The 26,233-nt window shown below is 35.2% G+C and overlaps 1 protein-coding gene across 1 annotated transcript in view; it reads right to left on the reverse strand.

Moving 5' to 3' along the window:
* Nucleotides 1-2,449: 2,449 nt before the first annotated feature.
* The window catches only part of IGF1 (insulin like growth factor 1), a 47,171-nt gene continuing 23,387 nt past the window's right edge, over nucleotides 2,450-26,233 (reverse strand). Inside the window, exons 3-4 of the mRNA XM_010196173.2 lie at nucleotides 8,739-8,920; nucleotides 2,450-2,509 (exon numbers count right to left, since the gene is read on the reverse strand). Coding sequence (XP_010194475.2) covers nucleotides 2,450-2,509; nucleotides 8,739-8,920 — 242 coding nt within the window. The remainder of the gene's footprint in view (nucleotides 2,510-8,738; nucleotides 8,921-26,233) is intronic.

The raw sequence follows: 26,233 nt of genomic DNA on the forward strand, positions 1-26,233 counted from the left end.
CTTGCCACTACAGAGATATGCAAATTGCTTTTTTTTGCATTCACACCTTTCTTCCTTCTCTCCTTAGATCTCCAGAGGAGGTGGGCTTCAAAAGGAGTTATGTGACAGGAAAGGGAAATAGGTATCATATTTGTGACATCAAATTAATGGCTTTTTCTTAGAACACATTTCAGAATTCTAAACAGTCATTGAAGTAAAAATCCTTCCATCTCTTCCGCCTATAAGGCCTGTGATAGACATCAGAATTGCTACTTCTGTTTATTCAATTGATGATAAATAATTTAGGTTAGTTTCCCCATTTTGTTTCTCTGTACTTTCTTCCTTTTTCAACACAACTATCTCAGTCAGTGACAGCTGTGACATATTCTTTTTATTCACTTACTGTTCTGCTTTTACATTGGATGACAGCCTATTGTGTATATGAATACACATCTCGCAGAAAGTGGAGGGTTTAAAGAATACATTGCACTTTCCTTGAAAAAAATACAGAACCCAATTTTTCTATGAGAATAAAAAAAAGAACCATGATGTTTATTAGACTTTTAAGACCTACCTTTCCTGTCTATTTCACAAGCAACTATTGAGGATCTATGCGAGTCTACACTTTTCTATGGATGTAGTAGAAAGGCAGGTTTGAGCCTTTACAAGGAGATACTTCCTTTAAAGATTTAATATAACGTCTCTCTAATTGCTGTCTTCATACAATGTTTTCTCGGACTTCTTTGGGACTGACCATGGGATACTTTATCCCTTGGTCTGAGCTTACCGAGTGCTGAATGTTGGGGGAAATATGTTGAGTAGAACCATGTTGGAGTTCTGGAAAAGTAGAACAGTGTATTCTCCTGTGTGTTTTCATCCCTTCTCCCACAGAGGAGTTTATTGCTCACCTAGGGACACTGCTGGCTACCTATCCCCCTTTACTGCGTGGCCAATCTAGTACTGAGTTAATTCACAAATATGGAGCATAGGAAAATAGTTTTGTCAAGATAGAGTCAGTGCAGTACCTAACAAGTTTACATGGTGGAGACAATCAGTAAATACACGTGTCTGCATGAATTGCCATTGTAAGTAGCAATTTGAAGGACATTATTCTTTACCTCTTCTTGAAAATTTTTCTACACTGTAATTTAGTGATTAGATTAACTTTTCTAACTTACTGAGATGCAGAAGCCCAATTTACAGTCAATTTATTCACATCTGATTATGGGAAGAATTAAAATGTCAGAGAACTTGAGTAACCCTCAGTTACATCTTAATATAATGCTGATATTTCAGAAAGATTTGTGCCCTAATTGACCATACTTCAAACAGATTTGAGGACTGTTTTTCCAGATTGTCTTCTCTGGGCCTAGGCATCTATGAATTCATAATCCAAATAACTGTAAGTAATTGAAAACACTACCATTCAAACATCTGAAAGGAAACAAGTATTTGATTTTTCTTTTGAAGATGTGAAAGGTATTTTTGTGTTGGAACCTGAACTCATTTTTGTTCCTTTAAACAAAATATTTTAAAACTATTTAATCATTTAATCTTTGGCTTGATTTTTCCATATTTGCTTTTACCTATTACTGTTTTGGCCAGACCCTTTCATGTAACAAACTATAAAATAGCACCTTTGTACTATAAAACAGAGATTTTTTACATACTGTTTGATATATGTGTATTACTGATATGCTAAATTTTACATACTGCATTATATGGAGGAAGAAAGAAGTTACCTACACTGTTGCAAAATAATTGAATCATTAATGGTTTAAGAGCCTATGTATGCTTTAACTGCTTTTAAAATCGTTTGTCTCACAAATTGCAATAAACTGCATTTTTGCAAGAAAAGGAAATACAAAACTGTCTTAAATGCATCTGTAACCCTTATTTTTCAAAATGCCACAGATGGAATTAATGGATGTTTAAAACTGTGTATGTTACCTTACTGCTGCTGTTACTGGGAATGTCAAACTGTGCAAATATGAAGGGGCAGACAAACAATATTATCAGACACTGTAAAACAAACATCTTGTTGCTTGTATAGAAGTGCAAATAAAAAAACCCACCACTTAGACAAGGCTGATGAATGACTCCAGCAGCCAGTGTTCATAGGTTAATTTAGTGCAATTGGACCCATCAAAGGCCCTTAAATTTGTAGGCTTTTGAGGGGCACAGGACTTTAAGATATTTTGTGCAGGACATTTGAAACAGGTTAACAAACAGTAAATAGATCAACCATAGAATTTTTTAGCTCTGGGCTAGTTAAAATGTTCTGTTCTCTAAATATTGGAATGTTTAATTGCATTGTTCACTGGGAGAATGCCCATTGATTGAGATTGCATCAAGCTTATTAAACCATAGGGTTTTTTTTAAATCTTCCAATGTTTAACAAATAATTTATTTACAGCAAAGTATCCTGCAGATGGCACATTCATTCTTCATTCTTGTGGATGACATGTTCTTACATTCTGTAGTTTCTGTTTCCTGTATTCCCTCTGCTTGTATTCTTCAAATGCACTTCCTGAGGGTGCAGAAAAAAACAATTATTCCAGATAGGTTTTAATATGCTATATGACCACAAAACTTATATTGATGGAAAAACAGTTATCTTCAATGCTGGAATTGTTAGAGTCTTTCTGTCAGTTGACAGAGATCTTAACTATATAAAACTTTTATACACTAAATTCCCCTTTCTCCTAGGCATAAACACGATTGTTGCCATTATTCCTCTTGGCAGAGGATACATCTGCATACTGTAACCTAGATGGACATAGACATACAGTAGGTACCAAAGATTTAATTTATTTCAGAACAAGGACATTTACAAAAGCAGGATGTATCAGGACCAGGGAATTTTAGAGTTAAAACTGTAGGATTTATGGTGTCTCCTGGGCTTTAGTATCTGTTCTAGGTATTTTTAGTCTGAAATACAATATTAAATGAGGAAGAAGAGATTAAACATCTGGTCACTATGCCTGTGATCAGTTGAGTAGGCTATTTATTGGTTTATCTTCATCAAGTTGTGCTAATTCTACTATAGAATAGCTTCCTTAGCATGTATCAAGTATGGAAACAGAAATGTCACAGAATTCTACATATTCATAAATTAAATAGGGGTTTTTTTTCTGTTTCATTGCCTGTTTCTCTTCCAGTTTTTCCAAAACTAAGTTTTCTGTCTTTAGTTACCTTAAATTGTATTTCAGCTTTCACCCTGAATTCCTCATTCTGACCAAACCCTTCTATTTTCACTGATTTTCACTAAAAACATTATTCCAGCATTTCACAGGAGTCTGTCACTGTTAAGGATCATGCCTTATGCTACAAATGCTTATATTTTGGTAACAGTGAACTGTGAAAACAGGAATTCCTTGACTCATCTGCTCTGTTTTTCTCCTCATGGCAACAAAGCAAAATGTTCTCATCGATGCTGCCCATAGGTTCTCCTCTTTGAGCAGAGTTTACCAGTCTAAAGGTAAAGTTATATGCTACATTTTCTTTCCAAAAAGTCACACATTCTTAAAGACTGCACACTTGGGATCTATAAAATGTACAGTAAGGACCCTATTATGAAAAAACAGGCATTTTGCATTGCAGTAGCTTTCAAAGTATACTGAGATTAAAATTTAACTTTATGTTTCCCAAATGAAAATGTAAATTCATTTCACTACTGTTGTTGTCTGACTTTAAAATAGGTTTATCATCCAACTAAAGCAAATACTAAGATGTATAAGAGCTTCAGTTCATAGCTTTTAATACTGATATGTATATGGGAAAAGAGCTGTTGTAATACACAGGCTAGCTTTGAAACTGAAAGAAGATGGCAACTTACTTTTAGAACAGTTTCTGCTCTTGAATTAGTATTTTGATGAATAACTACAATGAAGTGTCACTGTGGCAGCAGTAACATGCATACAAGAAAATGTTTTGACTCACATAACACATTTTTTTCAAATATGCAACATTGACACCATTGGGGGGAAATAAAAATAAAGTGTGAATGCATGAATCAGGTTCTCAGATGTGCAGTTACATTGCTGTGGAAAATACTGCCTTATTTCTCAAGTCTTTGAAAAGAAGGTAATTTTAAATAAAATTATCTGCAATGCTCAGACTGAGACAAAGTCAGTTAGCATTTTAACATGTAAAATGCTGACCTTGTGGAATTCAGCTCATCCACACTGAAGGTGTAGACTTCGATCACTTTAGTCATGGTTCTTTGGAGACAAAGCGACATTAACATAAGGATAACTATTACCTCAGTGATAGTAAAGGCCATTTAACTAAGATGGAAGAGTATTGGGAAATATACAGCAGCATTCTTTTTCTATTAAGCTGGGCATTCAGACCTGATATTATCATTAAAATATACTGGTAAGTGCAAAGTCTAATGTTTGTAGTAGCAGGTATGATGTCAGCTATGAACTTGCTGGTGCCTCCTTGAAAGCTTCTCTAGTTCTGTGGGCAGTGAGATTAGTAACATAAGAAGAAGGCTGGTAAGTAAGCAATGGGAGAAAATAATTTTCTGAGGTGAAAAGGACAAGTTCTTCTATTTATTAAATCTAAAGGGTCTCTCATTAGCTTGGTAATGTGACATGATTGTAACTGAAATTAGGATTAATTTAATTGTACCAATTTTGGTCTGTAAATGTATCTGTGGGTTGATGTTGGGTCAATTACAAAAGAATCTGCCAACCTTAGAAATATTAATGAGAAATAAGACAATACTTTTTCAGTTTTCTTAATGAAATTTTCTTAAACTAAAAGTATTAGCATATTTGCACTTTCTCTCTTAGATCCATTTAGTATTTAATTAAATTTTGAAGATTAGATAAAATATGAAAAGAATTTTTGAGAGAAACTGCATCTTGTTACTACTTTGTTGGTATACATATTTATGTATATTTTCCACATGTGAGGCCTAAAGAAGAATAAGGACTAAAAATCTGAGGAAGTGCAAAATTATATAAAAATGTACATGCCTTCAGTCCTTTTGCTCAGGGTGTAAGGAGATGGCATGATTTTTACTTTCCTTCTTCTTCATTTACTAGATTCTAAAATAAGCCTTGCCAATGTTCCATTCAAATAACAACTTTTAAATGTACATTGTAACTTGAATTAGGAACTGGTTCTGTGACATTGCTTCATTCATAAAGGTCAGTCTTTCCTCACATCGGTGATGAAATAGATCAAGTATATCTTTTGCTTGCAGAGAGAAAAGTTATTTTTCAAAGTTCCATTCACTAGCTTCCCAAGTTACTGTTAAAATGTAATTCACTTAAAGATAAATAGACTAAATGTTTATTATCATTTCTCAGAAATGAAAGAAATGAATGAAACAAAAGCTAGATGGAGCCACGTACATTCAAGACAGAATTTTAATTTCTCTTCTTGCTCCAGTTTCATGATTTAAAACTCTAAACATAAACTTAGTGTAAAAATAGATAAAACCATTAGTTTGCTTTCCAGTAAAGTAATTTCATTACTCCTGTCTTCCTAACTGATGTATTTGCTCATTAAATGAGGTTTTAATCTGAAAGCAATGTCAACAATTATCGTCATAGTATTAAGTTAAAAAAAAGTCTTGACTTTTTTTTTAACTGTGCTGTGATTTCAAACCTTTGTTAAAAATTCAGGGACATCATTCTTGAGTTTAGAAACACTGGCATATAATTAGGTTGTGTCCTTTTTAATAATCCCTGCTCATATACAACACTAACCGCAATTGTAATGGTTTTGTATTATCCAGTTAACTATGTTGTGTATGTAAGACCTCAAAGTATACCATAACAATGCATTTATTTTATACTTTTCAATATATTTCTATATTTACTTGTGAGTAAAGGTCTTGGAACAGAACATACAATAGTTCTACAATATGAAGAAATATTTCGTTTGTTAGCTACAAACAAACAAAACTCTACACATACATCTTCTGCAATTGAATTAAAACTAGTTATTTATGTTGGCCTTTTAGCAAGAAACAGGCATTCCCAGCCCACATTAATCGTTCAGGGCCTGTGCATCATCATTTAGATCTGTGTGTGTAGTGTAGCAACACTTGTTCGTAGTGTGATGACTAAAGATCATCATTAACATAACCTATAAACAGAAGAACAGACATGTTCCATTGAATGAAGTTATCCTACCAAACTGTTCATTGGAGGAATGATTTACTCAATGAATTGGGAAAGCAGACTACTTAAAAAACCACTTAAACCAAAGACTCAAATCTTGGATCTGTCAATAAAACATTATGAGGAAATCATAGAATCATAGAATGGTAGGGATGCCAAATAAAAAGCTATATTAGAAGCATGAAAGTCATAAGAAACAAATTGTTTATGAAATCTGAGAGTACCTGCACAAGATTTTGTATATTCTACTTACTTTTGCCTTAAATCTTGTATCTAAATAAGAAAATATTAATGAGGTAATATATATTATCTTACATATATATTTACTTTATATGTATAAAATAAATATCTGATATGTAACATGTAGTATAGAGAAAAATATTCTAAAACAGGAAAAATTACTCAACTGGAAAAAAATCAGTGATGTTTCAACACTATGATTTAGCTAAATGCATTTGTGTTGGGGGAGTCTATCCAAAGAAGAAAGTATGAATGTAATATTTTTTTTCTTAATGGAGGCATGTACAGCTGACTGCACAAGCAAAAAGAAAGAAAAAGTAGTTATATGAGAATATGTACAAGAGCTTTTTCACATAGATTTTTCCTTAATGAATTCTATTTCCCTATCCTGTATTTTCTTTTAATCTATAATAAATATGAACAATATTTTTTCCTACACCTTCTATATTTTTGTTTCCTCCGTCTAATTTTCTCCACCCATAGATATTAACAAACATTTCTGCTTTTTTTCTGTTAGATTTCTAGTATTTTATTGCCAAGTTTCCATCAAGAAGCATATATGATTTTTCTGCTTCTGTTCACCTCTCTTCTCCTTTTAAAACACAATTTCTTTACAGATGTTATTTTCTTTAATAGCAATTTTTCTCTAATTTTATTTTCTCTCCTCATTTCTTAAAATCCTGGCTTTTCTCTGTGATGCACCATGGTTGCTTCAGTTCTTCAATATTTCTCATCTTAGCCTCTGATTTAATATCCTTCCCTTTATTTTCCTCTGTTCCTTATTGACCTTTTGCTGCCATTTTCACCTCTTGATTTTTTCTCCTTTTAATTTTATGAATGGCTTCCTCTCAGTTACTATAATACCCTCTCTATTGTTTTTTTCTTCCAGTATCCTATCTTTAACACTACCTCCCCTGCTGCTGCAGAAAGTTGCAAGGTTTCTCTTCTGTTCCTTTCTGTTTGTAAAACAAATGTTTTCCAGCCCATCATTTGAACTGGGAAAAGGACAGCTGCCTAAAGAATGACATAATTCCTTAGCCCTCCAAGGAAGTGGTGTGCAGATGATCCATCAGAGAACTGACAGGTACCTTGTCTCCTTTTACCTGAAGTTACAGAATGTTTTACCCATCGCCTTAGCAACAAGCATGAGCAGGGATACATAGATTACTGGTCAAGTCTATTTTCTTCCTTTCTCACCCAAATAGCAACAAACTAGTTGATCTCTACCTGAAGAAGGCTACACTTGTCATATGTTCCTTTTGAGATATTCATGGCTAAAGTGATACTTCCCAGGAAGAATCATACAGCCACTTCTTTTAAACATTGAAAACTCTTGAAGAAGTGAAAGGTTTCCATTCTATGGATTGTGTTATGGAAAAGGAATCAATTCTGGACCAATTAAAATTGGTCTTTTCATGAAGGTGATACTAAGGAAATGAGTATATACTGCTGTTTCCTGACTTCCTATGAAATCTTAGGATTCAATTTCTTATAAGAAAAAGATTTCAGATAACTGCAGGAGTGGGGCAAACATATCTGTAGGTTAGACAGGGTCAATGTCAGTAAAATATATCACTAGAGCCTTACTGCAGATAATAGATAACATGTTAAACTGATGTTCAGGACTCAAATGGGACAGACAGCTGGACATGAGCTTTGTAGGCTAGTTTTCTGAACTATAGGCTCTGTTGAGGATAGATGAGATTTAACTACATATATGTACGGTATATCTAGTATGATAGGAACAAAAATGTAGATACTCTGAATTCCATGACTGTAGAAATAATACCACTGAACACTTGCAAAATATACATATTAAGCATTAAATAGTTAAAAAGACGTATGCAAAGATTACAGTGACTATTCAGTTAATTTAGTTCTGATAGCTAAATTTTTAAAAGGCAAAAATAATGAGGAGAGAAAAAATAATTTGTTCATTTACATGTAAAATGTATAGCAGAAAAGCTGTGTTTTTCATCTTGATCACTCCCTCTACATCTCCTTGAAAAGGCAGGATGAGCGAGGAGGCTCTGGATAGATTAAATATTGTTTGACTTTTCTTTTGAAAGAAGTCTCAGGTGGTTTTTATGTTTGGATCATGTGAGTACTTGTCATTTACTACCCAGCAGCAGGATAAAGCCTCACAACTACTGGCTTAGCAGTTTCACATTTTGAACAGACCATTTCCTACTATTTCTTACAAGGGATGCTATTTTCCAAAACTCTACCAAATCTCAGTGTCCCCAGTAGGCAGATCATAGCAGTTGTTTGTTATGTTACTAGTCTTGATAACATTTTCCTTCTCTAAAATAGGTAGGTTTTGGGGTTTTGTTTTGATTTGGTTTGGTTTTTTTTTTTTTCCCCAGCCTGGCCTACCTTTTGTGCTTTTGGCATATCAGTGTGGCGCTGGGCACGTACAGAGCGTGCAGATTTAGGTGGCTTTATTGGAGCACAATACATCTCCAGCCTCCTCAGGTCACAACTCTGGAAGCAGCATTCATCCACTATTCCCTTGTGATGTAAGCGTCTACTGCTGGATCCATACCCTGTAGGCTTACCTATTCAAAACACAAATGGAAAGTTTTTATGTTAGAAAGAAAATGCAAAGACCTCAGCAGCAATCATATTAAGTTGCATTATTTTAACTGAATCACCAATGACAGTTTAGAGGCTGTTTGTGCGTGTCTGTTCTAAGACCATGTTCTCAGATACAACTTCAAAATATATTACCAGAAATTACCATCTTTGATCTCCGTCTACGAGTGATATTTAAGGACTTGAACAAAATTGTGTCTTCTTAGAAAAATATGATTTAAAATATTTTCTTGAACCATCTTGGCATTGAAAATGGAGAAGGAGTAAGCTGAATTGTGATTTAGAAGCCTTGAGAGGGAAATTTGCCCTTCAGCTTTTGAATGAAAACTGGTTGTTGGGATGAATGAAGTAGCTGGTGTTTAAAGATCGTGTCTGTGCTGTAACCATTTTCTGATGAAAAAGTCTACACTTAGCCTTGTTAGTGTACACAATAAATATTGTACATCAATGTACAGTCTATAAGATCCGCAAACTCAAAAAATAGTGGGAAGGCAGAAATAAGGTAACAAATTAACCAATAAGATGCAGCAGAAACAGGAAAGTGGAACAGATAAAAGCAGATTTTGTATGCTATATCTTTGCACAAGATAGGAAATGGGACTGACATAACATGGTCTTTTGTGTGTTTTGTGTTTGCACTGGGCATCTGTGGAAACCACTTGATTGGCAAAGGTTTTGCATTTTTCCCTCAGTTCCAGTAAAGAGTAACATTTTCATTCACAGAACATTCACACTTTTTTTTTCTTTCAGTGATTTATGATTTCTTTAGTAACCATTGATTTATCTGATATACTATGCAGAGATTACAGGCACATTGTTTCCTGGGCTTGTCTACATGCAACCTGGTTAGATGTGCAGTTGCTCTGTTCTGACTAACTAGAAATGAAGAAACAAATTCACAAATCCACAAAAAGAAATGGTTGGTTACTTACTATACCTATATTAAAACTCTGGTAGAATTTGGTTTCAGACAGTAAAATTTTGAAAAGATTAAATGCTTTGTTTTGACACTTTCAGCATTAAATGTTTTCATTTACAGAATGATCCACACTGGTTAAGAACCCAAAAATATAGAAAAAGGGAAAGAAACCAAGTGCCAAAAAATGAAGTCAGCTCCACCAATCTTTTTTCTTGTTTTTTTTTTTCTTTTTCCCCTTTGGTTTTATCACTGAGCCCAAAAATCTGTTATTCACAGAGTTTGGCAGGAGTTTACATTTTAAGAAATTACTCAATCTAGATAAAGAGTAAGTTTATTAAAAAAACAGGAATATTCAGTTTCTCTTTGGGAAATTCTTGCCTTCAATTCTTATACAACAAATTCAAGGTTAATATCCATATACTTGTCTGTTGGTTGTCAATTTGAAGATAATGCTGTGTTTTGCAATTCCCTGTGATTAAAATGTATGTCCACTGATGAAGAACCCTTGAGGCCTTAGTACATCTGTAAATGAAAAGACAACTAGTGGTAAACTTAACATTTTAGCCAGCAATACAGTCAACTAAGAACTTAACTATCCCTATGTGCTTTGTAAACCCAGACAAAAGATTTTAAAATGTCCTTTTTTTTTCCCAAGGACTATAAATTAAACAAAAAGAAAACATGCTTACTTAGTATATAACAGTCCACTGAGGGCCTGTATATTGTACACTGCCTTCAAAATTATTTGTATTGTAAGACTAAACAGAACAGCGAGCTAGGAGTAGACTACAGTAATATTTAAGTTTGTGTGTGTATAGTTTTCTATGTATCACCAAAAAGTCATTGAAAAGTATTATAAATATTAAGACACGGAGTTCTGTTTTTCTTTTTTTCCCCAGACTATTTTCAATCACTGAGTTATAACATAAGGTACAAGTTTTTCCTTAGAGATTTCTCTGAAGTCTGTTAATCAGGTTACCTTAGCCTAATACCTTCAAAATTTAGCAATCATGATAAAATGTGGAGTATCACTACAGTGTGGGATACTCAGAACTGTTCCACATTTTGCCTTACTCTCATTTTAAAGAGGGAAGGGCAAATTCTCCTCCTGGGTATGAAGGTGTTACTTCCTAACAGACACAGCTGAACTGTAGGTACAAACAATTGATTAGTTAAGCTTACCTTTCTTTTCCCAGTCTGCTAATTTTTCATAAACAAATACACTCTACAAGTTTCTGTTAAAAAATTTTCCTTTAAATGATATTTCATAGCAGCTAACAAAGAGGTTTGGTTGATTCCCTGGCTACTGCTAATAGCAAAAATAAGGATGGACATTGGTTAGTTTCTTCTGGCTTATCATGACTTTTCTACCTAGAAAAACACCTATTAAAAAAATCTATAAATCTGATAAACGACTTCAGGACTAATATTTTGTATTTGAAAGAATCTTACAAATATTAGCTCCTCATGACGTTCATGTTATTAGGTAGATAATTTACCTCCAGGTAGCAAAATTTAGAATCAATAAGATGAAATGTGATGTCCAGGAACTTTCATGGGTTTACAACAGAACTCGATAGGACAAATTTTCCTTTCATGAGAAGCAAGACTATAAATATCTAATGACCGATCATGGGATATTTCATGGAATCAATTGGTATTTGAATGGGCTATAAGGGTGTCATGGTTTGACATGACAGACATTTCTGGTAAAGGAGAAGGGGCTGTAAAGATGACTCCTGGGAGAATTTGCTCGAAACTCTCCCCAGCTCTAAGCCAGACCCACTTCTGGGGCTGAGCCAATTAGATGCCTCCACGATCACTTTTTAAGAAGAAGTTGGAAGAGGGGTCTTCCTTTTTCTTCCTTCTTCTGTCCCTTCCTCTTCTCCAGCTGGTGGTGGTGCAAAGAGTGGGAAGAGAGTGAGAGGCAACCATTTGGACTCCAAGATCAGTGAGGATAGGGAGGAGGAGGTGTGCTGGAGCAGAGCCTCACCTGCATTCTATGGAGAGGACTGCTGAAGCGATGATTTATTTGCATTTTTCTAAATACCTCGCATCAAGGGCAGAAACTCATTATGTTAAAGATCTCATATCAGTGGCAGTGACTCATTTTGCTAAAGACCTAGTGCCAGGGGCAGTGACTATGGCCGGAGGAGGCCGCATTCCGTGGGAGGGACTCAATTTTCATGGAAGCTGTAACTGTGCGGAGGAACCCATGCCAAAGAAGCTCATTAAAATTATTCCCAGAAGAGGCCATCTCCCAAGAGAGGGACCCCATATTGGAGCAGGAGAAGGATGCAAGGAATCATCCTTCTCTGAGAAGAGAGAAGCAGCAGAGGCCATCTGTGAGAGACTGACCACATCCCCCATCCCCTGGCCCCTGAGCCAATGACGTGGGGGGGAGGTAGAGATATCAGGAGCAGTGAGCTGAAGAAAGGAGGGATGGGGGAAGGAGATCTTAAAGTGCTGGTTGTAATTTTCTCATCATGCTACTTCCTTTTTGCTTTTTGTTCTGTTCTGTTTCTTGTAGGTAGTAGAATAAGCTTTCCTACTTTCCTCTCTAAGCCGAGTACTGGAGTCTGTTTTGCCCAGAACCATAATTGCAGTGAGCTCTCCCTGCCCTTGTCTCAATCCACAACAAGTTAGTTATCTTTTTCCTCCCATCTTGTTGGGGCCTCTGCCATTCTAATGAGGGTGGGGGTGAACGGAGGCACCGAGCAAGAGACTGTCGTGGTGCTTCTGTGCTAGCTGGGCCAAACCACAACAAAGGGAAATAGTCAAATCAAATTTAAAGTTTGCAAAGTCTCAAAATGTTGTTTAATATGGTTAACATTAGCTTTGTCATGGTTAAAGACAAAGGTAAACTGGTTGGTAAACGTGATTTAAAAAAAAAAAAAAAGAATTTAATCTTCTCTAACAACAGTTTTTTCCAATTTGTCTGTATTGAACCTGTACTTATACAGCATTGCTTGTACTTTGCCATTTTAGATTTAACTCAATTATATAATATGATGCTTTCTTTCCTTATCATTTTTTACTCAAAACATAAGATAGAACAGTGACATACACTGGGTTATGTAGCATTCTACCAGTTTATCAATGTAATTTATAATATTAATTTTATGACTATTTCATAAATACAGTTATTTCAATAGGAATATGTCTGATTTTTATTTTATGATACATAAAGTAGAGGAACTATGGCCATGTACTCTAACGTTTAACAACGTCACTCGTATTTGTGTAGGATGTCTTCCCAATATTCAAGCAGCAACAAAGCTTCTGTGAGATGAAACTTGTAAACTCTGAGTTTTGTTCTCATCTAGATATTAACTTCTTGTTTGACTGTATGGAAGTTATTTTACTCTTAAATGTCTGAATGTAACCATTTATAAAGTTGATAAAATACCTTGAATAATCCATGAAGCATTGCCTGCCTTGTTTAGTAAACAGTAGCAACAGTTCACCTGCACTATCATATGCATATGCAATAGTTCATAAAAATCCTGAATCCTGGAATCTTTCCAGTGAAAATCATAGTGTACTTAAAAATTATTTGTATGGTAACCAGAGCCGAGACATAGAATCATAGAATTTTAGAATGGAAGGGCCTTCTAGAGATCATCTAGTCTATCCCCCTGCTAAAGCAGGCTCACCTCAATCAGGTCACTCAGGAACATTAGGTTATAGCTGGGTTTTGAAAACCTCCAGAGAAGGAGACTCCATACCCTCCCTGGGCAGCCTGTGCCAGGGCTCGCTCACTCTTACAGTAAAGAAGTTTATCCTCAAGTGGAACTCTTTTTGCCCATTACTCCTAGTCCTGTCACTTGAGACAGTAGAAAAAGGTGTCACCTCATCCTCCTGACATGCACCTTTAAAATACTAAATAAGAATGAGATCTCCCCTCAGTCTCCTCTAGGCGGAACAGTCCCAGATCCCTCACTCTTTCCTCATAAGAGAGGTATTCCTCTCCCCAGATCATCTTGTAGCCCTCCACTGGACTCTTCCCAGAAGTTCCCTGTCCCTCTTGGGTTGGGGAGCCCAAAACTGGACACAGGACTCCAGATGAGGCCTCAGCAGGGCAGAGTAAAGAGGGAGAGAACCTTCCGCAACTTGCTGGCCACACTCTTCTTGGTGCATCCCAAGATGCCATTGGCCTTCCTGGCTACGAGGACACATTTCTGGCTCATGTTTATTTTGTTATCAACCAGCACTCCCAGGTCTCTCTCCGCAGAGCTGCTCTCCAGCAGGTCAGCCTCCACACTGTACTGGTGTGTGGGTTTGTTCTTACTCCAGGTTCAGGACTCTGCACTTGTCCTTGTTGAACCTCATGAGGTTCCTCTCTGTCCAAGTCTGAAGCCGGTCGAGATCGTGCTGAATGGCAGCACAGCCTTCTGGGTCCTCCCAGTTTGGTGTCATCAGTGAACTTGCCGAGGGTACACTCTTTCCCCTCATACAGGTCATTGATGAAGCTGTTGAGTAAGACTGGCCCCCGAACTGACCTCTGTGGAACCACAGGTGTTCCAGCAGCTATGAATTACTTTTCTTTCTGACAGAATAGTAACTCTATGATGAAAGATATAGTATCTTACAATTCTGTAAAAAAATTGTATGGCATATGTAATAAGTTTGGAATGGAATTACTAGCACATTAGTGATGTGGTCAGTAAGGAGATTTGAGATTTATTTTTAGACTTAAATATTAGTGTATTGCATGGCATACTAAATGCTCATCCTTCATAGAGGGTAACATTAGTATTATGAAGTCAAATGAAGTAAAAATAGAAAGTTATAGTACCTAAAGTGCTGTGCAACAGATAAACAAATGGAAGAAAACAGGAAAAACAGTTCTTTTGAGAAGTATCTGATGTCTAAATTAATTTTAAGCCAATAGATTTTAAATTACTGCTATCTTCTGAAGTGCTGCAATATACAAAGATGCTATTGGAGGCAAAGATGAATAAGGAATTACAAGGAGATACTATCACTTCTACAGATACCCATATTTGGTCAACAGTAAACACATGTCTGAGGGCTCTTCTGCATAAAGACTGATATAACTAACCATTTCAGTTAATTTCTAGACCAAAATCCGTATTAGTAAATAAATGGATGGTGTTTCTTCACATTTAATACCATTTTTCCGGGTAGTTTGGTGGGAGGGAGCAGAGGGGATGTATTTTGTTTTCATTGTTGTTTGTTTTTTGGTTTTGGTTAGTTTTAAAAATACTGATTGATTCTGCTGTGTCAGTATATTGGGTACCAATATGGTTCTTCCTCATCTTCCTGAGACAATCTGAGTGCTGCCTTCTACCTGTTATCAAAAAGTTCCATATATTTACTCAACTTTCAAAGTGTTGCCAGTGGAAATATAACAGTGTTCTTCTTTCCATTTTGCTGATGTACATTGATTTCCCTGGAGACTTTTTTCCCTTTTTGTCAGTTGCTAGCTCAAAAGAAGTTTCCTATCATATAGGTCAAAGTTTACTTAACAGAATTCTTGTCTGTCCTTTAATCTGCTGTACCAAATATGTGAATGCGTCTTTCCATGTGCTACAAGCAGATACAAAGTCCAATCACACTGTTCTGAAGTCCCCAGAAAGCAAGCCAAGGTACAGACTTACAACAGTTAAATAGTTGACTTCTGTGTTCACAGCACTTCCCTTTAAATAATACAAAGTCAGTGGAGTAATTCAGCAGGGTTTGTTTAAGGATTCTTCTCTACAGGTGGTTTCAAAGTCAAAAGCACTGGTCTAAGTGGACTGTGGAAGTTTCAGTTGTCAAACTATCTGGGCATTCTGTGGAGAACTATAATCTACTGTGATAACATTAACATTAGAAATTATGTGAGCAATAGCCCAGAATAAACACAAAGCTAATGTACTCTTTTGAGGACTCTAGGAGGAACAGAAGTAGTGTTTCCTGGAGCTTTTATGTGACTGTATCTGCTACATACAGTGCTTTTTTTAGTGCAGCAGTAGAACTGAAGAATGACATGTAACCTGTAATTCAGAAAAACGTCATAAGTCTGAGAAACTAAATTCATTCCTAAACTACTATTAGGTTAGGAATCTTCAGCTGCAACTGCAGCTTTTAAAGTAATGCGAAAGACTGTTGACCTATTGGTGTACTGTTATCTTGTTCTGAGAAACTCAAAATGTTTTCATCAAAACATCAAAGTAATATAATTTGTGCAATTTTAAGGCATTGATAGCAGTTTTGGGGTACCTCCATGAAGGATACTCCAGAGACGTATCCTACAAACTCATGTTTGTAGCTTACAGTATCTGTATGTATGTAAGCATACTATGAGGCAGTGAGTAAAAGATTTTTCCATAGCCTGAACAGCAAGGTTGTGAGGCTGTGGTGCTAATAGCACAGTACAGTAACTGAAAAAGCATATCCTGTATGCTAGATCCAGACTGGGACCTGGGTATTTTTGAATTGCATGTACTATTTGTCTTACGGTGGCACAGAAGACCAGGGATGTTGAATTTGAGATTCATCCTACTCAGCTTTACTATCTGAAAATTAGGGATCTAGTTTAAGATAGTTAAGTCAACAAGCATATGTGTTGGAGAGTGACATATTACTGTTTTGAATGTTTTGCTTAAAATGAAACGAATTCTTGTTCTCTAAAAGAACCTGTGTTCTTTCATTGACTACAGACAAAGCTACTTGATTTAGTCTTAGAGGATAGGCACAGCCTCTTCTAGGTAACTGAACTCAAAGAAAATGAGTTCCATCGAAAGTCACTTGTCTTAAAAAAATGCACGTCACTGGTGTAGTACAAAGCCATTCTCTTTTGTTACTATTTAAAAAATTAAATATAGTGGCATACTTTTTTCTAAGACAGAATACCATCCAGTGCACTGTCTAATCATATATTGCCATACCTCCTTGACTGTATTCTGTATATCAGGCCAGTGTTCTTCTGTATTTTTGCATTATAAATGCATGCATATGCAAAATAAGAGATTGTTTCATCTCCTTCTGATCCTAGACAAATGGTTTAATGTTATATTGGTAGCACTTCTTGAGGATACTCTGGAATTTCTAATCTGTATTTGGAAAATTATGAGTCAATGTTCAATCAGCAGGAAATGCCTGTATTTTGATATTGATATGAACTGTTAAAACAAACAAACAAACAAGCAAACAACAAATCCCAGAACTATTGTAAATTCTCTTAACAGAAATACCTCAGGTTTAAATGTTGCAAAGTAGGCAATCAGATTTTCATGTAAAAATAAGTTGCATGAGTTTTACAGCTACAATGTTTAATATTTAGCTTCCATTTTCCTTCAATGTTTTGTTAGTGCCAAAAAATAATTATACTTAGACTGATTTTTGTTTGTATTCATCAAAATGAGCATATATTAGCATTTATAAATTCTCAATGAATGGATGCTCTAGCTCTGAAGTCGAATTTAATACACATGAGAATAGAGGATAAGCTTTATCAGTATGCACAAGTAAAGTCAGTATGAGCATATGCATTTGTTAATATTGAGGTATTACACTAGAGCTACTGCTTTGTGGAATATTGGATTGCATTAATTTCTGAGTTTAAAGAAAGATGATGTTTGCTCATTGCTCTGAAATTGTAGGAGAGTAAGACTGGGAAAACTGGGAAAACATGGGCACTCAGTATTGATCTACAAGAGAAATCCGTCAAGACTTCATAGCGTTTTGCCTGAATAATTAAGGTTTATAAGCCGCATTTTAGGAAAAAAAAAAAGGAAAACTCTTTGATGTTTCAAATAGTGAATAAAATAACTATTGCACTTTCTTAAAGTCAGCTGACAAATGCAGATTTATTCCCAAAGGCGTCTTAATTTTCAACTTGTATGTCTGTGTTTATTTAGTCTGCCACACACTTGAAGAAGGTAATTTTTTCCCCTAGAAGTGCTTTCAGAAGCACTTTTTTTCTTCATTGTGCATTTAATTGGAAAAAAAAATCTCCTCTTCCCCTAAACTTATTTCCAAAGTACATCACTTGTAACAATTTCCTTTTGCATATAGCTGCACTGTACTCTGCTCTTTTTATGGAGCATCTGCTTTGGAGGCCGTTAAGTATACTAAGCATGTGATAGAGCCATTGTGCTTTACACAGTAGTTCTTTAGCCAGTTGCAAAGTGTGAAGAGAGAAACCTATAGTTTTCTGAGTGTTGCACTGGGATAGGAAATGGAAATTTCAGAGTTGAAAATTCTTTTGAGGAAAAAATAGCAAAAAGGGTGGGAAACAATGCAATGTATTATTTTACACCAATTCAGTGCTCTAGAGGGTGAAAACCTTGCCAATCTAACACAATTTACAAGCCTACGTCAGATTCCAGGGCTGGAAAGTGCCAGATGCTGCCAAAAAAATATATACTTTGGCAAGGGAAGTGCTTTGCTGGAAAGAAATTCACTACTGCAAGAATAGCCAGGTTTATCAGGGTTTAGGACAAGATAATTATAAACCAGTAGGTCATTGTTACATGTTAATATTGTCTCCTATAGTATATCGTGGACATTATTAATACAGTCATCCATCCATGATGAGAATACATTCTCTCCTCTTCTTGTATATGCTTTCACAGTAAATAATTACTGTTTATGCTTGTGTGTGGTGAAAGTATAACCAATCATGATAGGAATTTTTGTAATGTTCTTATCCCATAGCCAATGTAAAACTACATTTTATTTGGATTGCCAAGTGAATAACAATGCAAAACCGTACATGGGTGAAACCCTAGTATCACTGAAGTCACTGAGAAATCTTTTTGTGCAGTCAAGATTATGTCCTGATTAACTACGTGCCAGAAACTACCTGATCCAGGGTCTAGTAAAACATTTCAAAAGACTTCCATTGTCCTTAGTACCACTTGCTTTTTCTTCCAATCTTTCATTTCAGTGAGTAAATATTATCTTAGTAGCATCTAGAGAGATTTGTAGTGAATGGATGTGATGTGATTCCTTGAAGAAGTTATGAACAAAAGAATACTGATGTACGATGCGAAGCAGAATGACTACTATGTGGTTGATGTCACTGACGACATAACAAGCAGTACATTCCTTTGCACCATGAAATCTTTTTTCTTATCTCTGTAGTTACTCTTTCTCTGCTGTAATCTAAGAAATGAAATCAAGTAACAAACGACAGACATAGCACTCTTACACTTTAGAATCATCATCTGGTTAGAAGCAGAAGGTGGGAATGTCTGTTGCATTAACTCCTTTCTAAATACCTTTCACAATATCCAAGAGTGTACCTACTGACAAACATTACTGTTTTTATTTCTATTTATACAGCAATAGTACTTACATGAGGGTAAGCAGTTGAGCACAGGCTACTGTCTTCTGCTATAGAAGTAGATAATTTTCATATCCTTATTGGAAATTAATGTGACAATAAAAAAGAAAGAAGGAGGGAGAGAGAAGATAACAGTAAGGGCCTGTCTTACTTCTGACACTAGTTTATATTTGTCTAATGCAGTTAACTTCAATGGATTTACTCAAATAAGCTCTAAGGTCCAGAGCTGTAAGCTCTGCTTAGTAAGATCTGATATGATATAGGCAGAAACACCTAACCTTTTACAATGATATTGCAATAGAGTATAAGGAATAAACAAGATTCAACTTTGTATCTATGCAGTATTGTCTGAATCTTGTTTAGATTTTCAGTTATAGAACCTTTCTGTACAAGTCATGGTGACAATAATTACTGCAAAAATTACTCCAAGTATGGTAAGGTGACTTAATACTTTGGATAGATATCCAGCATGTAGTTTTCTTAGGACAATGTTTTCAAGGTGAATTGTTTTCCAGAAAACTTGTTTTATATTGTCTACTACTAGTGTATCAGGATACTTTTACTTGTGAAGATTGACTTACAAGATTCCTGATTAGAAAGGACAAATTAACCATAACATTCAGAAAGGGAACGAACACAGAAAGATTGAGAGACATATTGTTTTATCTTCAATGATGCTGAACAGTACTTTATCTGGAATTAACAGAGACCTTTGCAGACAAAGGTAGTACTTAAATTGAGAATCTATCTATCAATTATTTGCACATTGAAGGCTTTGACAGTGCCAGGAACTGAATCTATGTCAACATAAGTAGCAGGCCAATGCTTTAACTATATACTTGTCTTCTTTTAACACTATTTTTGAGTCAGTAGCTATGTAAAAATCTGATCTTGAAATGAAACATTCCTTTGAAGTCATGATGGTTCCAAACTTGTCTAATGAGATAAAAGAAAAAGTGAAACTTTCCAGTGGAGTACATAGTCATTAGGGAGCGAGGATGAAGTCATTGAGATGCTATAGAGATAGTGAGATGTGTCTGGAAACAAAACCAGAACTTAACTCACCTAAAATATGTTATTATTCTTGATTCACCTTTCCCTCACCCTGTTTTTTTACTAGTTGTAGCTCCATTCTTCAGTGATTTAATACTGCAATAGGAACTAGGAGAATCAGTTCTAGTGACAGGAATATAAAGAAAAAGAAGTCACTGCTGAATAATAAATGAATAATAAATTAAACTACCCTTGACCATCAAACTCACCTTGTTATTATTGAAGATGTGCAGAGGGATTATAAAGAAATACTGGCATAGTGTGGGGAGAAATTTCTTTTAATATACCAAAAGTATAGTTTCTGTAGAATAGAGATGCTTATAGACAATAAAGTTGGTTTATGAAGGAAATAGGAAGTAATCTTTATTTTATAAGGCCTACAATATCTTCTCCAATCACAGTTTTTAAAAGGGAATGTAGTTTCTAAGTAGATTTTTTAAAAACCTTCAACGGTTTTTTCAGGGAAGGCAATTGAAGAGAAGCTTATGTAAGTAACCCGTTATTTCTTTCTTTTACTATTTCCTTTCCAACTTGTTTAGGCTTGATTAACAAAAGAAACCTCTGCATCAGTTCAAGATGTTTTTTAGCGGTATCTCTTATTTACCAATCTCACTATCCCTTTGTTTCGCTAGATTTGTTCTAACGGTCAAAAGAATAATATGAACTTCAAAAGGGCTATGGCAATGTTGAATTTGAACTGGCTTGTGAATTCCACATGCTCAGTGACTTCTTTTGAGGCAGAACTTTGTGCATTCACAATCATTTAAGGAAGGAAATCCAATTCAACAGAAAAGAAGCAGGATGAATAAGTATGTTTACAATGTTGTAGACTTCTTCAGTTATCTTTTTGGTGTACTAATATGTAAGACCAATGGTGACTGTAAGTGCTACCTCTGTTAGATGTGCTTCTGTCTACAAAATAATTCCCTGTGCTGAGACAGAGTTTTTTGACATCACAACTTTCACTTCATCATGCTGAACCTATCTCTGCTCAGGAGCTATGGTGGTTATGGGGGGAAAAAAAAAGGTGACAAAAACCAAAAAAGCGGTAGTCTGGGGAAAAAAAAAAAAAGAAAACAATACTTATCTTAAGGATATTTGGCCAGTGGAGGGCTTACAAGATATCACAGCAAATTAGAAAGTAGAAGCAAGTAATTGCTCTAAAGAACCTCTTCTATATTCCTGTTACTAGAAATCACAGCCATTTTTAGTTCTTAAGCCTTCATCACCTATTGTTCGGATTTTGTTATTTTAAATGCTGATAAAACTCAAAGCCTGGGGTTCTTTGAAGAAAGCTTTTGATCATTTGAAAGCCTAGATTCTGAGTAGTGTCTGCAGATATATCTTGTACATAAGTGTTAATATTAAGGCCTTTTAAAATATTTTTGTTGTGAGTCTGGAAATTTACTTCTATAGTTACAAGTTGCTTAGCTGTACCTGAGATTAACAATCTGGTATTCAAATATGACATTATGAGTCAATCTGTACAAAGGAAAATTTTGTTCGACTGTATTCTGTTGGTACCCAAAATTTGTCTTAGTTAAACCATAAATATTTTCAAGTAACTATCCTTGCATAGTTCACTGTAGTTAATCCTACAATTGAATCTGAGATAGACACGTATATATATCTAAATCTGATACATAAACCAAATCAAATAGAACAAAAAAAACCCTTCCACACCAAAAAGCACCAAAACACAAAATTCCTTGTAATTTTTTCTTCTCTACTTCTTCTATCTAATTTAACACAACTAAAGGAATGGGAAACTTCTCAGAGGAAACTTAGTAATTTTCAGATATAGACGTGCAGTTTAAAAGTGGGCTTTACAAATAACATATTCAAATTAATGGTAATTAGCCAGTCAAACATTATTAAAAAGTGGATTAATGTTTATAATTTCTTCTTCCTCTGCCTCCTAAAATTGTCATTGCATAATTGTGATAACACTTGCCACCTCCTGCACTTTTAATATTTATACAGTTTGAGTGTGGATGTAGATGCCAGCAGTGCAATATTTCTCTCTCTTAGTCCTTCTGTACCAAAACTTTTTAAAGTTCTTTCCACTGAGAGTGATTTTTGGATAAAATATGACCATTGCTCTCACTGAACCTTTGGTCAAAATGTATACCAAATGAAAATTTTCTGTGGTTTGGGAAAGTTGGATTAATTTTTTTCCTCTTGTTTTTCATTTTACATTCCTCTGAGCTCCTCTCTGCTAGCCAGAAAAGGAGGTGCCAAAATAACCCAAGGAGGCTGTGCAGTCTGTCCAGAAGTGAGAAGTTCAGCAAGTTTATTGAGAGTGGCTATTCATGTAACATTTCCAGCATAAGGGCCTTAACAAGGATGTCACTTTAATTTTGCAGAACTCATTTTCCACATTTATGAAATTCAGAGAAGTTTCAGGCCAGTATCCAGGATAAAATGCTAAATGGAAGTAAAATGAAGTCGCTTTCACAATTCTGTTTGTCTAAATTGCGTCTAAGTTTTGTCTTCTTTGCATCTAAATGATTATCTAAACAGCACGTCTTGTGCTTTTACTTATTTGCAATCTCTCTGCTGTCAGTTGCTTATGCCTCTCACACATTACTTCTTGTCTTCTTCCAATATCACTTCAAAACTTTTCTAATGAATTTCCTAAACTCATTACAGCATTCTAGGTATTCTTTGTTTATCCCTCTAGCAGTTAGACAGCAGGACATTAAATAAGTTGTTCTCAATTTAAACTTCATAATCGTTTCGACTTTTCATCCAGTGTCATAAAACCGCTAGGCAATCAACTGTTATCACTCTAAAGATTAAAATGGCAAAACACAAACTATTGCATATGTTTTTTGCTATACAACTTCATAACAATATTGTTTTTAGAACAGATAAATGTAACGTATATCTCATTTAGAACTAGAGACAATAAAATGCAATCCATGTGAGCATCTTCCTTGCTATTTTTATCTAATCTTAGTGGTACGAAGCATAAACCAAAAGTTTAGAAGCAGGAAATAGCTGCATAGGTCCTACACAGGTTCATAAACCTGTGTAGGACCGAATCTCTGTCTTTTCCATTTTACACGTGTCTCTCTCTGCTTGCATGACTGTGACCTTTTGCCAACAGCTAATTTGCAGCATCTTCATAGAATACTAGAAGTAACATGGAGGGAAATGTTGTCTCTCAAATGTCTTCTCATGTCATCAACTGTATATATTTTGTGAATATTACATGAATTATGTGCTGTAGTGATGTGCATGTAGATATTTTTCTTCTCTATCTTATGAGATGGAGTGATGGAGCTGTTGTAATGGAGCTGTATCACTATCAAATAGATCCAGGCATGTATATTATTGAGGAAACTGGCTATGCCTTTGGAAGATTTGAGTGATCAGCAAAAAATAGGTAAAATTTACTCTCGAACATAAGAATTGGAAAAAGGCTTTCTGTTCTTTAAATGCTTTTTCTTGATTGTTCTTAAGGTCTAGAGCTACTGAAAAATTGTCATTGTTTTGCTACTTTGATTGTGTGCAAAATATGGGCAGTAAGTTTCATTTCTTTTTTTCACTAGAGGGCTCCTTCACACTTGCTTAGCTGTGTGGTAGAACCTACAAGTCAGAGCAGTGGAATCATACTGAACTGTGAGGGTATGCCTGCACTATAGGATGTAAAAGGCTCAATGTGTCTTTGCTTCACAGAAATTGCTTCTGCATATGGTGATACTGTCACCTCATGAGCAGTATCAGAAAGGCCTGTGACAATATTTCCTCCTTCCTACCACATAATGTGGAAAGAACAGAAACATTATGAAATTGTTTCTGAACAAAGAAAAATTAAGATTTGTTCCCTGGTCAGTTTATTGATACACAAGAATGGTAAATGCTGTAATCAAGCCAGCTGGGAAGCTGGACATAGTATCTTAAATGATTCCTAAAATTGTAGTCACTAGGTAAGATTTTTGGAGGCTATTGAAAATCACATCAACTTGCCTTTCTGCTGTTGGAATGGCTGAGTTAAATTAATTTCTGTAGTGAGACCAGCATTTTCACAGGTTGAAGAAAATACTTATGCCTACTACGTTGCAGTAGTGTTTTCTGTCAGTATTTCAATTTTGGGCTACAGCAGTTCAAATAACAGACAAGAACTAGAAAGTGAGAGAAAAATGTAACTGTTGGAAGAGGATACCTCCATATAATAACTCTACTTGACCTTTTTTAGATTAGAATTTGAGATAACTTTGACATGTAAATACCATTCCGGACTTAAAAAGAAAATGATGTGCAAATACAAAAGTAAATAACTTTTCAAATATCTGTTCTGTACTCCATCCTTTGGACTGATAGTTTTCTTTATTGTTTATTTGGAAGTTTCTTGGTAATAATCAGGATAGGCTTTCTTCATTTCTAGTTTAAATGACATATTATGTTAGAAACCCAAAAATCTAGTGAGAAAAGAGCTGTGCTATGTTTTAGTAACCTTTTAAGTTGTTAAAATAATTGAACTGTGCAAGAGGTTATGTAGTAAACACTGTTGTGCATTCAAGTAATGATATCAGAAATTGTTCCCAAAAGACCATGCTATGTTGATATTTTTAAATATCACTATTGATCTCCACAGCTTAAGGATTTAAGCCCTACCCTGCTCTTTGTCAGCTTCATGCTTGGGAAATGTCACTGGAGTGACAGCTGGTGGAGTGAAGGCAAAGAGCAGAGAGGAAGCATTGAAAAATGCTTGGAACATGTTGCTGTATAGTAGGGAGAAAAGATACTAGAAATTTAGAAAACAATATCTTGCTTTTAAAAATCCACACCATGTTTTATCCTGTGTTAAAGATTGTTTAATATTGGTTGTAATTAAATGCATAATAAGCAGTATATTTATAAAAACTCCTTGCCATTCTTCTATAATGCAGCAACAAGGAAGATTATCCTTCCTCCTACTCCAGGATGACGTCATTGTGCTGATAAGTAGGACTTAGGAAAGGTTTATGTTCTTAGCACTAGCATTAAATAATATAATACTCCTTTTAATATAGCAATTTCTAGCTCTACTAATTTTCAACATTTATCTTGTAAGATCATTAGGGAATTCAGAAATTATTTCTCTGGTTTGATAGAAAAAGCTTGGGGTGATCTAAGGATAAATAAACTCGCTCGTGTAGTGTTCCTATACCACTGTATCACATCTGGCAAGTATGTATATGCTCTTCCAAAGTGATATGCTGTAAAATTGCTAAGAAATGTAGTCTTTAAAAAATCAAACATATTGTTAACATTTTACTCTTGGAAGCTGGTAGTAATCATTAAGTACTATATTCTTTTCCTAATAGCACAGACGTTGTTTATTATTGCACATTGTAAACTTTCACATGAAACACCATACTGGCTCGGTAAAATATCAGTGATAGTACACTTGTTCTTTTCCTTTATCCAGAAGAAACCAGACATTATTGCACCATGTCCTGTATCTTGTTCAGATTCATTTTGACTCATTTCCTCACAGAAATTGCTGAAACCTCTCCAGAGTTCTTCACGGACCATTCATTCATTATTGTCTCAGTGCTCTGGCGCAATTATGTAAAGTTGTATTTAGTGGATGTAGAAAAAGAAAGATTAAGAGTTAGCTCTTCTGGATGGGCTATATGGCATCTGGTATAGCTCAAGCTGGAATCAGTGAGAGGCAGCCCATTCCCTAAAGAACAATTTATCCTGTCTTGTTGCACAAAGTGCATGTAAGTGTTTGAAAATGAAATACTTCTGCAAAAGCAAACCAAATATCCCATAATGCCATCATCAACTGAGCAGCAGAACACAAAGTTTGGTAATCAGAAATATAAATTATGGTTGTTTGTCACCATAATATTGTAATTTACACTAATAGTCAACCAGGTAAGAAAACCTAAACTTCAGATTACCTGACACTTTCTAATATTAGTCTCTGCTTTAACGTTGTTATAATTTAACCAAGCCTCACCTGTCTGAGTTTCAGTTTTTGTACATTATGCACCTTAGTAAGTTTTA

This window comes from Colius striatus, chromosome 1, assembly GCF_028858725.1.
Source record: "Colius striatus isolate bColStr4 chromosome 1, bColStr4.1.hap1, whole genome shotgun sequence".
Classification (NCBI taxonomy): Eukaryota; Metazoa; Chordata; class Aves; order Coliiformes; family Coliidae; genus Colius; species Colius striatus.